The sequence below is a fragment of the Somniosus microcephalus genome, chromosome 8 (assembly GCF_052327205.1).
Source record: "Somniosus microcephalus isolate GS21.2 chromosome 8, FLI_Smic_1.0, whole genome shotgun sequence".
Classification (NCBI taxonomy): Eukaryota; Metazoa; Chordata; class Chondrichthyes; order Squaliformes; family Somniosidae; genus Somniosus; species Somniosus microcephalus.
The window spans coordinates 216678398-216694592 of record NC_140994.1 but is presented as its reverse complement, the minus strand read 5'-3'; the positions used below and the strand labels follow the sequence as shown (position 1 = coordinate 216694592).

Below are 16195 nucleotides of genomic sequence, written 5' to 3'. Positions count from 1 at the left end.
CACCTCCAAGTTCCCCTCTAAGTCACACACCATCCTGACTTAGAAGTATATCGCCGATCCTTCATCGTCGCTGGGTCAAAATCCTGGAACTCCCTCCCTAACAGCACTGTGGGAGTACCTTCACCACATGAACTGCAGCGGTTCAAGAAGGCGACTCACCACCACCTTTTCAAGGGCAATTAGTGATGGGCAATATAAACGTTGGCCTTGCCAGCGACGCCCACATCCCATAAACGAATTTTTAAAAGTGTAATCTGTGGATTCAGAACCTTTCTAATAACCAGAGACCTCAAAATGTGTTTTGAAAATAAGCCTAAACTAGCAAACTGATAACATAGCATATGAAAGAATCATTCTTTCATATTAAAAGTTTTAATCTCCAAATGGCAAAATCATAATCTTTCTCTTAGTGTCAATAGAGAAGCACCAAGTGGAGATCGCTTTAGCTACAGAGAGAAGTTAGACACTGTGTGACCCTGGCCTCTCTGATGCTTAACTACAGCAACAGGTTAAAGTGAAAGCTAGATTTAGTTTGAATCTGCCCTCTTATCAGGAATGTTGTGTGACATGGAAGTGAGAAAATTAACATTTGTAATCTCTCAAAAGCTGCGTTCTGAAAAATGTGGCCATTCTAATCTGACATGGAGGAAGTGAGTGGGGAGAGGAAGAGTTTCTCATTTCAGTTAAAATGAAATTCAAGATTACATTAGGGAAACTTAAAGTAGGACACCAGAATCCTCCCAGTCATTAGAAAGGTTACCACTGCTGATCCCTTACATAGGGATTTCCCAAATTTAACCACACACCTGTGGGGAGCATTGAAGAAAAACTGGCTACTTCCCCAGAAGATGAAGAAGTTTGGTTGGACAGTAGCCAACGTGCACAAGTTTTTGACAGCATTGGCAGAGAGAACTGCCAAGTCACCCTCTTGCTCAAAAGGCAACAGGTGAAATGAAAAACACAAGAATTCCTTAGCAAAATACTGCGGATGCTGGAAATCTGAAATAACAGAAAATACTGGAAATACTCAGCAGGCCAGGCAGCATCCGTGGAGAGAGAAAGAGTTAACGTTTCAGGTCTGGTGAAGGGTCCCAGACCCGAAACGTTAACTCTGTTTCTCTCTCCACGGATGCTGCCTGGCCTGCTGAGTATTTCCAGCATTTTCTGTTGTTATAACACAAGAATTCCTGTTTTTCTACAAAACTGAAATCTCAGAAATCACACCTTGCTTTCCTGTGATTAGGTTGGAGAGTTGTTAATTAGAGAAAAACAGGCATTTGTTCATTAGTTTTTCACCAGAAATTCTTAATGTGGAGGCAAGCCTATCTCATGAGGTCTGTATAAGACGACAAATAAATGTAAAATATTAACTCCTATTATGCAAAATTAATGATTCATAATTATTTAATTTTAGTATGGGAGCAGGAGTAGGCCATTCAGCTTCTCGAGCATGTTCCGCTATTCAATGAAATCATGGCTGATCTGTCTCCTGCCTTAACTCCAAATCCATTAATACCCTTGGCTAGCAAAAATCTATCGATCTCAGATTTAAAATGATTAATTGAGCGAGCATCTACCTTTTTTTGTGGGCGATAGTGCAGTACTTCTACCATCCTTTGTGTGAAAAAGTGTTTCGTAAATTCTCTCCTGAATGGCCTGGCTCAGATTCTAAGGTTGTGTCCCCTTGTGATAGACTCCCCCACCAGCGGAAATAGTTTCTCCCTATCTACCCTATCAATTCCTTTCAAAATCCTAAAAGCCTCAATCAAATCACCTTTTATATTCCAGGGAATACAAGCCTAGTTTATGTAATCCATGGTCAACACTTTTTATTATGTATCAAAAGTATACTTTCAGTATTAAATGCACAACAGAAACGATTTAATAATATACAAATTGTAAAATATATCCACAACTAGAAGTTTTGAACAGAACATACAACTAAATGTTATTTATAAACATTCAAAAATTCTATTTCTGAAGAGAGATAATGAAAAAAAAAACTCAAATGACATTTTTGGGCACCATCTATCTGCATCGGGCTACAAAGATCACCAGTGAGTCACCTACACCACATGGTCACTACAACATTACTTCTAAAGCGACTCAGTTCCAGTGTTAGCTAAAGCTTTTTCGGCAAATATTATTGCATAATTTTAACCACCTTGTGTTGGAAGTAACTTCCTTTTTTGTTACATTGAATAATAGCAATAGCAATTAATATACACTTCGTAATGCTGCTTTCTTTATTCAGTGTTTTTAGTAGTTTCCTTTTCATGATTTCAGAAAAATGAGCCTGTTTAAGATTGCAAAAACTTTTATATTTTAATACATATATACATTTAAACAAAAAAATTGGTTTTGTCTATCTTTTTTCTTTTTTGCCATGAAAATGCCACACTGCAGACACGCTTGATGCTTGCTGACAATGTCTAACTTGTTTCTGAAATATCTTCGGCTTGCAACTCCCTCGTCTTAAGTTTTTGTAAATGTGTGTTAAAAAGTCCTTTTGGTCAAGAGAGATGAGGGTGACTTAATTAGATGAGTAATTAAAAGCTGTTGACTTCATCTAGCAGCAAGCACGTTAAAAACGGTGCTCAATCGCAAAACTGCATTCCATGGCCTCCGTGAAATTGGCTTCCCTGTGTGATAGACGTTCTTTGCATTCTTCAAGCATGAGTCAAACAAGTAATCTTTTAAAACGGTACTACAAGCTTGTGTCTTCAAAAGACCATTCTGTATCATTTCTTACAGTAGCAGATGCTTGCTGACAATGTCTAACTTGTTTCTGAAATATCTTCCAGATATGGCTGATGTGACAACAGCTGAAGTCTGGATAGTAACAAAATACAAGAGAAGGGGGGGAATCTATGTACATAGTGCATCCCGCTCTATTGCATCACAGTCTTAATTCAAGTGCAACTGATGAGAGCTCCAGTTGGCCAGTTTGCTGATTCGAGCCAGCTCACAAGGTCTAATCCTGCTCTTAAGTCTGTATGAAACCTGAATTCAAGATCGCCTACAAAGGAAAATTAACAAGACAACGCATGAGACTTGGAATATATCTAATTTCTCAGTATAACATAAGAAATTCATTCTAAACATAATACATAATTATATCTGTACTCTTCCTGGCATCCCTCAATCCTCCCTTCCGCTTGAGTTTTATGCTTTAAAGCTGCTGGCCAAAGCAAGCAGCAAGCAAACATTTTGTGTAAAATTCAACCTGCTGTGACATCTGAAGTTCCACTCTAGTCACATCATGATTGGTGGCAATGGGCATAGCCCTAAAATCTTGAACTGGCAGGGGGATTTCTACTTTGTGGGAAGCATTGTCCTCCTTTACACATGAATGAGAGGGAAATGCCACATAAAATGTCTCTTCCCAGGTTATCAACAAATAGATTTAAAGTATGATCTTTGAAAACTCTTTTATTGTGTTAGATTGAAAAGTTAATCTTGTATAAAATATTTTTATTAAAGTTTTATTATATTTGTTGACCAATCAGGTTCCACTTCACAAGAAAAGTTTAAAAGAATCTGTAGGTGTTTTGAGGATAAGAGTGTGTGGGCGAATGAAATGGAACCAGGAAATAGATACGCAGGTAAATACAGGTATTCAACCACAGGTATCTATGTACAGCACAAGAATAATACTGCCTGTTCAGTCCAGAGAGAGAAGCTGCTTTTTGTAGAAAGACTGAGATTCTGTCAGTTACATTGGCAGCTAAGTGTTTTTTTTCCTTTATTCATGTCTACAGGCTCCAATCATGTACTAAACTGGCAGCCATTTTGACTATGCGACCACAGCCTTAACAGGGTATTGGCACCAATAAATTGCCCCGGATTGGCACTAGAGAGGGTACAGAGCTTTACGAGGATTTTTCCAGGACGAGAGAATTTTAGCTATGAGGAAAGATTGGATAGGCTGGGTTGTTTTCTTTGCAACCGAGGAGGCTGAGGAGAGATTTAATTGAGGTGTATAAAATAATATGGGGCTTAGATAGAGTGGATAGGAAAGACCTATTTCCCTTAGCAGAGAGGTCAATAACCAGGGGGAAGAGATTTACAGTAATTGGTAGAAGGATTAGAGGGGATTTGAGGAGAATTTTTTTCACCCAGAGGGGTCTGGAACTCACTGCCTGAAAGGGTGGTAGAGGCAGAAACCCTCATCGCATTTAAATAGTACTTGGATCTGCACGTGAAGTGCCGTAACCTACAAGGCTACGAACCAAGAGCTGGGAAGTGGGATTACGTTGGATTGCTCTTTTTTGGCTGGCGCAGACACGATGGGCCGAATGGCCTCCTTCTGTGCCGTAAAATTCTATGATTCTTTCTAAGTTTGTAATCAGAGGAACACAACTGCAACTAGCTTTAGAAAATCTAAAACTTCACGTGGTAGATTTACATCGCAAAAGGTAGGACATCCACCACGTGATGAACTTTCCTCAGTGAACAACATGACAGACATTGCTTTTGGAGCAGGCTGTTTCTGGAATGCAGCCAATTCCAAAAGTTTACAACAAAGTGTCAATGAATGAATACAGGTGATTTATCAAGAATCTATGTGTAATTAGAAACAACTTCAGCATTTGGATTTATTTCTATAACAATGGGGGTATTGTAAACTCCCCCCACCCCAGGCGGGAGACGGTTGGGAGTTAAAACTAAAAAATTGCATGACCTGGCCCCAACCCGCCGCTGACGTGCATGTCGCCATTTTTATGGTAGTGGATCGCGAGATGTGTCTGTATCCCGCTCTTGAGAGGCGGGACACCTGATTATAATAATTAAATCAGGCAGTGCGGTTGGGAGCCTGATTTAAATTTAATGCTGGCCAGCCGGATTTTCCGGGGCGAGGGAAACCCGGCAGCAAAATGAAGACGAGATGAGAGCAGCTGGATCAAGCAGGTTAACTGCTTTTTAGAGGACTGCTTGTGGGCCAGGAGGAGCAGGAATGCACCCTCTCCCCCCCAGCCCCTCGAGCAAATCTTCTGCCGCGATTGGCCACTCCCCCAAAACCACGATCCCGAGCCTGTCCCCCTTTCCTCCTGATTGCCGGACCCCCACCCCTCCCTTTTGCCCCGCGATCTCTCCCGGTTCCCCCTCCCTCCTGATTGCCAGTCCGCTCCCCTCCCCCCACCAAACCTTGATATTTCTTTGTTGCCAGGGAATGGCTGTGGCCTTCTACCACTGGCATTCCTGCCCAGTAGCTGGCCAACCTATCAATCTGGCCAGCTGCGAGGCAGGAAACAGAGTAAAAAAAACACGTTCCTGGGTTCCCCAACCACCCCCCTCCTCCCCCCCGAAAAACATGCTCCCCCGCTCCCTCCCCACCTCCCTGTAAATATCAGGGCCAATGAGTCCGTTACTAGTACAAGAATTCTCCTCACCAAAATAGTGCTGATTTAAGAACAGTAGACTAAAAATGTAAAAGGATGATACCTGCTGAATCTGTCCAACTGCCATCCTGCAATGTCATATGTGAGATTGTTCCTTGTTCACTGGACTTAGATTCACTGTCGATGGAAGTCAGTGGCATTGTTCCCATTACGTTGCTGAGGTAACCTCTCCCTTCAATGTTACTATGCTCCCATTGACAGGGTTCTTGGATTATTTCGTTTGCGAGCTAAAGAAAAATGACAGCAATAAAATAAATCTCTCGTGACTTTGTTCACTCCTGTACCAGAATCACCAGTGTTTGCTATTAACGCAGTTCTCAGAATCTCAGATTTCTTTGATTTAGTGTTATGATTCACTGGCCTAGAAATTAGCTATAGCCCCGCCAGCTCGCTGGCGGCCAGAATATACCGCTGGGCGCGGAGCCACTCGCGCCCAGCCGATATTCAGTTTCAGCGCCCAAAGTCGAGGACGGCCGCTGTTCAAGGGTGTGGCCGCCCCCGCTTGGGGCGCTGAAACTGAATATCGGCGCGCTAGTGGCCGCAGCGCCACCCGCAGCGGAGCGGCAGGCTGCGGTACTGCAGGCCTTCCTCCCTCTCTTAAGGGGGAGGTGCCTGCAGCAGCCGGAGCCCCGATCGCGAGTGCCGGCAAAAGAGCCCGGCACAACGGAGAAGTGCCGGGCTCCCGGAAACCAGCCGGCAATGCCGCGGGGGGGGGGGGGGGGCTGGTGGAGGAGGCCGGGGAAGGAGGTGCGGGCAGGCGGCCGCCAAAAAAGCGGCCGGCCGCACCTCCACCTTAAAGCGCCCCACTAAGGCTGCTGTACGGACCCGGTCTCCGAATGTTATTAGCGGCCGCCACGGAAGAGGCGGCCGCTACTGAAGATGGGGGTCGGGCCGGTACCGGGGCGCTGCGCACACCGATGACGTCATCGGTGGCGGCGCAGCGCTAACGGCTACCGCCGCAATTAGCGCGTCAATGAAGTTCGCCCGAAGTTTGCAGACTGGCGCAGAAGCCCTCTTTGGGCGGTAACTGGGCGCAAAGCCCACTGAATTTCTAGGCCACTGTGTCATACATTCTAATTAAACTGATCATTTTCTGAAGAAATTTGAAAAGAATAGGGCACTTAGCTGTTTGTTTATAATCTGCAAGAAGTTTAATTAGGAAATGACTCACCAATGGCAGGGATTACAACTTTTTTTGCTTTAGCAGATTTATAGAGCATTGTGTAAGTTTTTTAACCCAAATGTTTTGGCACAGACCCCATAATTAACATGGTGAGAATTATGGGGCAACCACTGTTAAAATTAACCAAAACTGCTATGATTGACTGAAGAGGTATAATGACTAAATATTTCTACAACTTACAATGTGGGTGTTATGGGTCAACGGTGCTATTTTTGGCAGAGTGCGTAATCTGGGAGGATGCTACATTCCATAGTTAAGAGTGGGCAGTATGGACACTGATGAGGTTTTATAACTCAAGTCAAAAATGCTTGGAGCAAAGATTCCAAAGTGAATATAACACATATGGTTTCACTGGTAATTATTGCCACATGAATCCCAATAACTAGAATATATGACTGGAAATGATTCCATGGCACAAAAACTTCCAATGGCTGTGTTTTGAGATTTATGACAACTGATCCTTCTACCAGGCAGCAAGTAAAAGCTACACCACTAACTAGCAGGACTTTTCACTAAAATGTTTTCTTGAAGCATGGCAGTGCTGTCACAAAGTGTGCTTGGTGACCAATCATGAAACAAGCATTCTCCCTATAGGAAACAGGCAGGACACTAGAATCAAGACCATTCACCACAGATAGATGCTTAATACCCAGAATTCAGTGCTTTAGGGGATTGAGGTACTTTTGTACTCATGAAGGTGTTATCAGCATCAAGCACTCAAACATCAAGTACAGTATACCACTGTTAAATGCAGAATAAAGCACCCTCAACTCTTCTCCAATAGTGCGCTTAACCACAACCTCACAAGAGCATCTCCTATAATACCAGTTTTACATTTTCATTTTCCACACTAACTACCCTCATGAAATTACGGAGTGATCGCATCCTTGCCCCCGATTCCTCCCTTGATCGATCAGACTAAATCTCATGAGTTCCTGATCTCAGCCAAGCTGTTTTGGTGAGACTAGGATAGGAAGTCAAGAGGCCTTAGGCTGCTGTTGTGTGCCTCCTGCTGACTGCTTCAGAGCAGCAATAGCAGAGAGTTGTCAAAGGGTTGCCCAATCATCTCTCAACTATGGGTGGTGTGGAACCCAAGGAGTCTAGAAGACCAGAACAGATATAGCCTTAAAAGTATCCGGAAAAATAAAGTGACCCACTCAGCAATGCTGACTGATCCCAGCACAGGGTGAGTTTCAATTCTTGTTTTATTAATAAATTTAACAGTCGCAAAAGAGAGATCAAATCACATTGAGTTTCCCATGTACACAATATGTAATTCTCCCAGCACAGTCAGCTGCATCTACTAACCTCAGCAACTTCATCTGTTGTCAGGAAGCTGTCTGCTGCATTGGCTGCTGTGAAGAACAAAACAAAGCAAATTCAGTATAAACCAATGGATTCACCAGACACCCAAATCATGCTACGGAGAAACACATTCCCCCTTCCCTCCCCCACCAGGACCAACACATACCCCACAAATACCCTGTCCCATTCTCCAGTACAAAAGTTTTTAAAACCTGCTTTAAAGCTCTGATTGCATTGATGCTAGATGTTTACTTCTCTTTATTACTAGACCGATTTAAAACAGAAAAATAAATGCCAAATTAAATGTGATAAACAGGTTACTTGTTTTTGTGGAATTCAATTCATTGTGACTTCTCAGCACTAACCTTGCATTAAGGGACACCTATAATTGTCACCTCTTTCATAAGACTACAGAGACTTTTCTTTTGCTTAATCAGAAAAGATTCAAAAGCAATCACTTTTTAAAGTGCAAAGTGTAGATGAAGCAATACCCCATCCACCACCACCTCCCTCATTACAGAATCCTCTTCTCAAAGTAATCGGAATTATAAACGGTGCCTAAATGGAGTAAATAATTATAACATTGTGATGCTGCAAGAAGAGCTTAAATAAGCTACACGGCGGGGAGAGTGAGTGAGAGACTATTGATGAGGTATAGTAAAATGTGGTGGTGGGACTGTATTGCTGGTGGAGGGTGTGAATAGCAGCACTGCTGCATTAAGATATTTCCATAGCATTACAAAAGGCTTCGCCTAGTTTATCAGATTTCTCATCTACCTATGCAAACACTGCTGGCAAATTTTGGATCCTGTGAAATTATATAAAACCAAATCTGACATAGGCATTTTATTATTTCTTTTTCATCCACTTTTTATATTTATAAACAGTATCTGTTAACAAATTAAACAGCTTGACACTGGCAGGGATGTGATGAGAATGTTGGGATCTATGAATGCCGATGTTTAACAACTGATAACACAACTTTTAGAAGTCGATTCTGAGATTTCACTTTGCACTATTTTGCTGCTCAACAATAATTATACTTCAAGTAGAATATAACTGGCTCTCTGGGGAGATGATAGTTACATACTTTGATGCAGTGTTTGGTTTTTATCACTTAAATATTGTTTATTCTGTAATAAAAGGTGTCAGCCTTGGCTCAGTGGTAGCACTCTCGCCTCTGAGTCAGAAGATCATGGGCTCAAGCACCACTCCAGAGACTTGAGCACATAACCCAGGCTGACACTTCACTGCAGTACTGAGGAAGAGCTGCCAGCTTCTGGAAAACCAAGCTCGCCCAGCTGGACGCAAAATATCCCATAGCACTATTCGAAGAAGAGTAGGGGAGTTCCCCTGGTGACCACACTTCAAAATGTACTTCATTGGCTACAAAGTGCTTTGGGACATCCTGAGTTGCTATACAAATCTTTTGCCTTTATTTGTACTTAGAAGTCAATGCACTACAGAAGAGCTTGCTACTTATGCAGGTCACTGGTACTATGCCTATTTATAAAAATAGCGTATAGTATAGTAAAGCAATTATACACTGCATCATAAAGTTATAGGATTACAGTCCATCCCTGTGACTGCCCAAGCATGCTGAAATGCTGATCTCAATCATCTTCTCTAAGAGCTGATTGCCTGTCTACATTTTAGGTCACAGTGACGTGTGGCAACCAGAAAGGAAAAAAAGGAAAAGTTGTACTGTGTATGAGCGCTATTCCATTTATTACAGCACTGCCACTTAAGATGCTTTTGATCCCATCTTCCAAAAGCAGAGATCCCGGCAGCACCAGGTCACCATTTTATTCTATGCATGGTGATAGCTAGCAAAAATCTCAAAAACCTCAGAAGTTTCAGATTTGAGTTGAACAAAGAAAATTCTTCTAGCAATACTCGAAGTCCTGCCTGCTAATTTAAACAGATAAATAAATTTGATTTTATGGTACGAGGCCTGTGCTAATAGGTGAATTTGTTGGGATTCACTAAAGCCGATAGCTAGGAAAACCTGGTAAGTGGCTGCAGTCAGCTGCATGAGATTTAGATATGGGCACAGAAGGTGCTAGCACTGGTTTTTCATTGCAGCTTAATTGGGCCATTGCAAATTCTTAAGAGTGTAGAAGTCTGAATGTCCCAATGAGTCTTTGTACAAAATATGAGAATTCCAATCTACAGAAGAATCACAAGGAAAGCAATTTACTGTCAAATGGCTCTATTTTTTCTTTTAATAGATGGGAATATTTATAAGCTCAGAAACTGACTGCATTTGTACAGCTTGTACTAACCTGCAGGAGAGGGCATGGGAGAGATCTGAAATGGGTACAGGTCACTTGTGCTGACAACTTGATCTTCAGATTCCCCTACCATTCCATTAATTGTCCAGTCAGCCAGCTGTTCTGCTGCTGAGCAAGATTCTGATGGAGCAAACTCTGTAACAAAATGGGAGGGAAGAAAATACGTTCAGCACAACGCAGCGCTCGACATGTTCAACACCATACTACCAGCTGACACTGAAACTATATGCAACGAGCATTTTGAGAAAAAAGTAACTACTAATTTCTTCTATACAGAAGTTCAGCTTACTTAATAAAGCCCACTGTACCTTGTTTAAGGTATTCAGTTATAGTGCTACCTTGAAGTACTGGGTGACAAATCTTCCAAACTGCTTTTTATGCTATTCTAGGAAATTCTATGTATTGTACTATAGTTGGCCACAATGCCCCTGGGTTAAAGAAAAAATATTTATAAAAGAGTCCTGCTCCTGATCTGTATCCAGTGACTCCTGCTGGAAAGGTCACATATATGGATATTGGCTGAAGACAGGACAGGGTAGTGATTTTCCCCCTACTCACCATAGTGTAATGATCTGCCATTGTTCTCTATGCTTACACAGAAATAATTGCTACTGGAGAGGTACCACCAATGCTGCCTTCGCAAGGTCCTGCAAATCCATTGGCAGGATAGGCGCACCAACGTCAGTGTTCTTGCTCAGGCCAACATCCCCAGCATCGAAGCTTTGACCACACTCGATCAGCTCCGATGGACGGGTCACATTGTCCGCATGCCCGATACGAGGCTCCCAAAACAAGCGCTCTACTCTGAGCTCCGGCACGGCAAGAGAGCCCCAGGTGGGCAGAGGAAACACTTCAAGGACACCCTCAAAGCCTCCTTGAAAAAGTGTAACATCCCCACCGACACCTGGGAATCCCTGGCCCAAGACCGCACAAAGTGGAGGAGAAGCATCCGGGAAGGCGCCGAACACCTCGAGACTCTTCACCGGTAGCAAGCGGAAGCCAAGCGCAGGCAGCGCAAGGAGTGCACATCAACCCAAGCACCCCACCCACCCGCCCCTTCAACCACCATCTGCCCCACCTGTGACAGAGACTGTAGGTCTCGCATTGGACTCATCAGTCACCTGAGAACTCATTTTTAATGTGGAAGCAAGTCATCCTCGGTTCCGAGGGCCTGCCTAAGAGAGTTGCTACTCGAATGAATTACCAGGAAACTGGGTGCCTAAAAGGGGGAAATATCTTATAAAAATATAGAGCTTATTTTTAAAGGGCTAAAATAAACTTTGCATTGTAAAGCATCAAACGTTTCTCTTAAAAGACTGTTATCTGCAAAAATAATGCTACATTTTTAGAGGTTTTGCAAAGATGTCTAGACAAACAGTTTTTTCAGCTCTCACCTCCTAGATTCACTGTGCTGTCAACCACCATTTCCTGTGCAGTGCATTGTTCTGATGCAGTGTATGTGGTGTGATCAGTTGGTAGTGTAGGTGCAACAGATTCCGTCTCTTCTAGCTTGACCTTTGACTTGGTCTCCTACAAAGATATAAAGAAATCACTTTTTTGTTAAAATAAAAATAGTAGCAAAATGTTTTACTTGTCTGAAGTAACATTCTGATTGAAATAATGTGTATACACATTAACCCATGTACTTACCCTTTTCCTATTCTTGCTTTTTAAATCTTTGGATGACCTAGACTTCTTTTCTGTGGCAAAAACAAAATAATGGATCTTAAGCAATCTATAGTTCCATTTCCCTTTCAAAATGTAAGGAGAAACAGGAAGCTTAATTTTCAAGTACCTTTTCGCTTTGAGCTGTCAAGTGGTGGTAGCATTCGGTAAACTCGAACAGCACTAGAGCCTTTATTAATGCTCTTATCCTTCACTTCCTCTATATCAGGCAGAGAGTTCATGGCACAACGGAAATTGGCTTTCCATGTTTTAGGCTCTGGTGAATCTACTCCTTGTCTGAACCTCCCTGCAAAGAAAATGGAAGGGATTTAGGACAACTGGGTATATATACATGGGCATTCAGGTTAGATTTACAAAGTTGGCAATTTGATAATGAGGTACAGCAGGATCATCAACTGAAGGAATGTTGGTTGAACATTTTTTATTTGTAATTTAAAGTCTTGGGCTTGAATTTCAGTCTTGAACCCATTCCCAGGTTTTTGCCATTCATACTACGGTTTGTTTTTAATACAGGAAACTTTCGATTAACCGGCCACTAAATAACCGGAAATGTCGGTTAACCGGCAAAATTCAGGAGTCGGTTCAGATAACTTTTTTTACTTTTAGTTACTTTTTTTTACTCATTTCTGGCTATGCAAGCGTCTAACTGAAGCTGTTGCTAAGCTACAGAGACGCTTGCAAGCTGTGCTGATTGTTTTGAAGCTGTTGCTAAGCAACAGGGTTTGTTGCTAAGCAACAGGGTTTGTTGCTTAGATGGAGCGCTGAGCTCCGTATCTTTTAACTATAGCGCTCGATTCTCCGGCATTGTTGATAGACCGGCACCAGCTCGGTCCTGTCCGTGCCGGATACCAGAAAGTTTCCTGTATATGGAAATCAAAACGTTGTGGTGTACCTACTGAAGTAGCAATAGCAAATTTAAGATAATAGGTCATAGCACCTCAGATTATAACAGCATATCATAGGACCTGTAGCATTTCAAATGTGTTGCAAAGCTGATACAAGAGATTCAGGCGATGTGGTGAGAAAGCAGGCCTCATGTCACAACCATCCAAAATCAGATTGCATAAAAGATATATATACAACCTTCTGTTGTAAGGTTCATTTTGGCCACTGCCAAGAATTGTCATTTATTTTATGTATGTTTTGCAGTGGTCATCCCCTTGTGATATTTGTAGGTGCTCTTAGCAGAACTGACTTGCAGGGAGGGCAACATTATCATATCAGGTTATTTTTTGTACAGCACGTTGGTGTTATAAATATTTATTAAATAATATTTAAATGCTTCCAGCACCACCCTGCACCATTGTAAAGACAAGAATAATGTTTTCTACCTGTATGTACAGCCCAGTTTCTGAAAAGACTGGCATCTGTTTCCAGGTTCCACCCATGTCGGGCAGCATGCTTCCATGGAATTTGGAACATCTTCTTTTCCTGCATTTTCAATGGAATACATGCAAAGTTGGCTTGATCATGTAATAAAGTAGCATATAAATTAAGGTAAACAATCCAGTAATCTAGCAGTAATTGAGCTGGTTTCTCAGCCAGCACAAGTGATGGTTCCCCAGATAGATGATGCCAAAAAGACTTGCACAGTAAACAAATGCTGTGAATCAGCACACTCAAAACTTAAGATCAAAGCGAGTTCAGATTACTTTACATTATGCAATGAAATACTTTAGTTTCTGCTCCACTATACTATATGTTCCAGGTGACATGAAGTGCTTTGGTCACCTGGCCCGTTTCAACCATTTGACCAGTCACATACAACACTGGTAGTGTCTGTGGAGAAGTAATGACAAAAAAAACCCTCCCTTTACCACCTTCCAACTGATAAAAGGCAAACAAAGGTATGTAACCTTTGCTGAGTAGGAGGAGGAAATGCCTCCACGTGCAAGCATTCATGTGTGAGTCAACTGTAAAAATATACAGAAATATTAAGATTATTTAAATTTAATTAAATCTTGAGAGCTGAACATCACTGTATATTGCATTGAGTGAAACAATATGTATTTACCTTATTTATCCAAATCAATCCTGGAATTGCTTTAGAATCTATCTGTAATTCCAGCCAAGGTCTCATACGCATTCTTGCCACAGGCATATTTCTCGAGATTTGCTGGAGAAAATAAGCAGTATGTTATTATCTGCAATGCAATAAGAACTTTGGCTCAATGTATAAATGCATTGCCTGGTATAGCACTGATCCATGCATTTCCAGGAAAATCCCAAGTTTGATCTCTGGTCTGTGCTGAGTTAGTTGAGTCTAAATCAGGCCAAGGGCGTTGTGCAACTGCCCAGTGTCCTTGGAAGGGGAAAATGCAGCTACTGCTGTTTCTTATTGCCATCTAGAGCTCTCTGTTGGAAAGTCCCAATGTATTGGGTGCACAATGAAAACAGGATCAGGTGGGGGCTGTGATGCTTTCATAGTCAAAAAGCCTGCATTCACTGACCCAAGCTCACAGTGAACCAATATTTGGTTGAGGTACCGCTAAGGAAGCATATCCCAGCACGAGCAACTGCCTTCAAGAGATATGGGGATTTTTTTTTTAAAGAAATATTCTAAGCAAGTCAGAGTTACACAAAAGGCACTACTGAGGAGCACCTATGCAGCGTTTGTATTTATATATGGAGTATTCGCCACTCTAATACTTGCTTGTCTCGGTCTTAGAGAATTTGTTAGACTAGAACTCAACTCAAATATTTAAACGGTTAACTGAAAGTGTACGTGTTATTATCACAGACCGAATTCAGCCACTAGGCGGACTACATACAGTATGCGCCGATAGGAGACGGAAAGGGCGGTGTTTCCTGACTAGTTAATATCGGGTCTCGGAAGATAACCCGGAGAGTCAGTAACCTCTCGCTCTCTGCTACCGCGTCTTAGCAATGGGGCACTGCCCGACAAAGTCCGGTTTTATCGTCAACCTTTCTATTGTCGAGGCAACGCATATTCCTTTTTTTTATGTCCACCCAATCTCACTATTTGGTGTAGCTCGCGGTCAAATGCAAACTACAAAGCCGGGTGCATTAAACACAAAACATATACATACATGCTTTATATGCATGCATACGTCTTAGGTTTTGCAAAATGTCTTTACTGAACCAGCATTTAACATACACGGCACTGCGATCCCGCGTTACAGAGCTGTAAAATACAATCGTTTAGGAAAATAGCAACTTGCTGTCAATTAAGTTTAAAATGATAACCAAACATATTTTTTAAGTTAATGATTATTATTGCATGATTGTAAACTTTGAAAACACGATGCTCGGTTCCAATATTTTTCTGCTATTATTTCTTCACTACTTCCGCGTGTATTATATTATGATGATCAGCGAAACTCCCAGTGTACAGAAAGTGTATTACAATAAATATTGTTTAAACTCATGCTCTGTCTTAAAACTTCATATAATGGAGGGAGCTAAACAATATAGATCTTATACAGACAAGTAAATTACTCCTCTGACATTTCTAGTATATTTATAATTTAACAATTATTCTTTCTTGGTTTTCATTAAATTGTACCAGCATTTTTGACATTTCAAATTGTTGCAAGCTTGTATCTGAAACGTGTCTGATACAACGTTAGCAAGTTAGTACCAAGCGAGCCCGCGTTACGTCCATATACAATACAGCAAAACAGCTACCTGCAATAAGGTGGTGCGAAACTGATTAAGTATCCAGCTCTTGGAGACCCGTTCAGCAAGATCACCCCGTCGATCTGTGGTTCTCGGGGGTTTGAACGCTATATTAAAAATCAAAACAGGTCGCGGGATTTCCCACCAACTCTTATGATACACTCGGCGAACCAATAAGAGCCCTTGGCAACTCGCCCAAATTACTTCAGGTCGATACCATTGGTAAGGCGGACGCTCTCATCATTTCGGGGAAATCATGCTGTTTATATTGCTTCGCACTGAATGGGGGAAGTACGCCACCACGCCAGGGAGTATAGATAAACACCACTAAAATAATCTAACAACTTGCATTATTATTGAGAAAAGGTTTTATTTCTATGACATTTTATTTATTTTTGCACAGTTTATGTTCCTATTTGGTAAGGCATTTTTATTTTTTCAGTTCATTTAGTCAAGTTTCAGTGCAAATAATTAATTACGTATATTTGTTTTATAAATCAAAAATAAAACGCAATTACAAAATGACATTACAAAAAATGCAAAATATAAGAGTCCTTGGATCTGACCATTTATGTTAAATTCTTTTTGTCCTTTCGAGTGCTAAACGTGTCAAAGACACGGAGAGCACTGACAGTTGCTATGCAATTTGATAGCTAAGAACAACATAAAATGTAACACCTAAAAAG

The 16195-nt window shown here is 41.6% G+C and overlaps 1 protein-coding gene across 1 annotated transcript; it reads right to left on the bottom strand.

Moving 5' to 3' along the window:
* Positions 1-1803: 1803 nt before the first annotated feature.
* On the bottom strand, positions 1804-15662 carry LOC147114102 (interferon regulatory factor 1-like). Its single transcript, XM_085995724.1, has 10 exons — positions 15519-15662; positions 13885-13986; positions 13202-13301; positions 11980-12156; positions 11835-11884; positions 11579-11714; positions 10176-10319; positions 7894-7940; positions 5446-5629; positions 1804-3019 (listed from the first exon to the last, which is right to left on the bottom strand). Exons 2-10 carry the CDS (start codon positions 13969-13971, stop codon positions 2913-2915), a joined length of 1032 nt encoding a protein of 343 aa, XP_085851850.1. The 5' UTR covers positions 13972-13986; positions 15519-15662; the 3' UTR covers positions 1804-2912.
* Between the last annotated feature and the right edge of the window lie 533 nt (positions 15663-16195).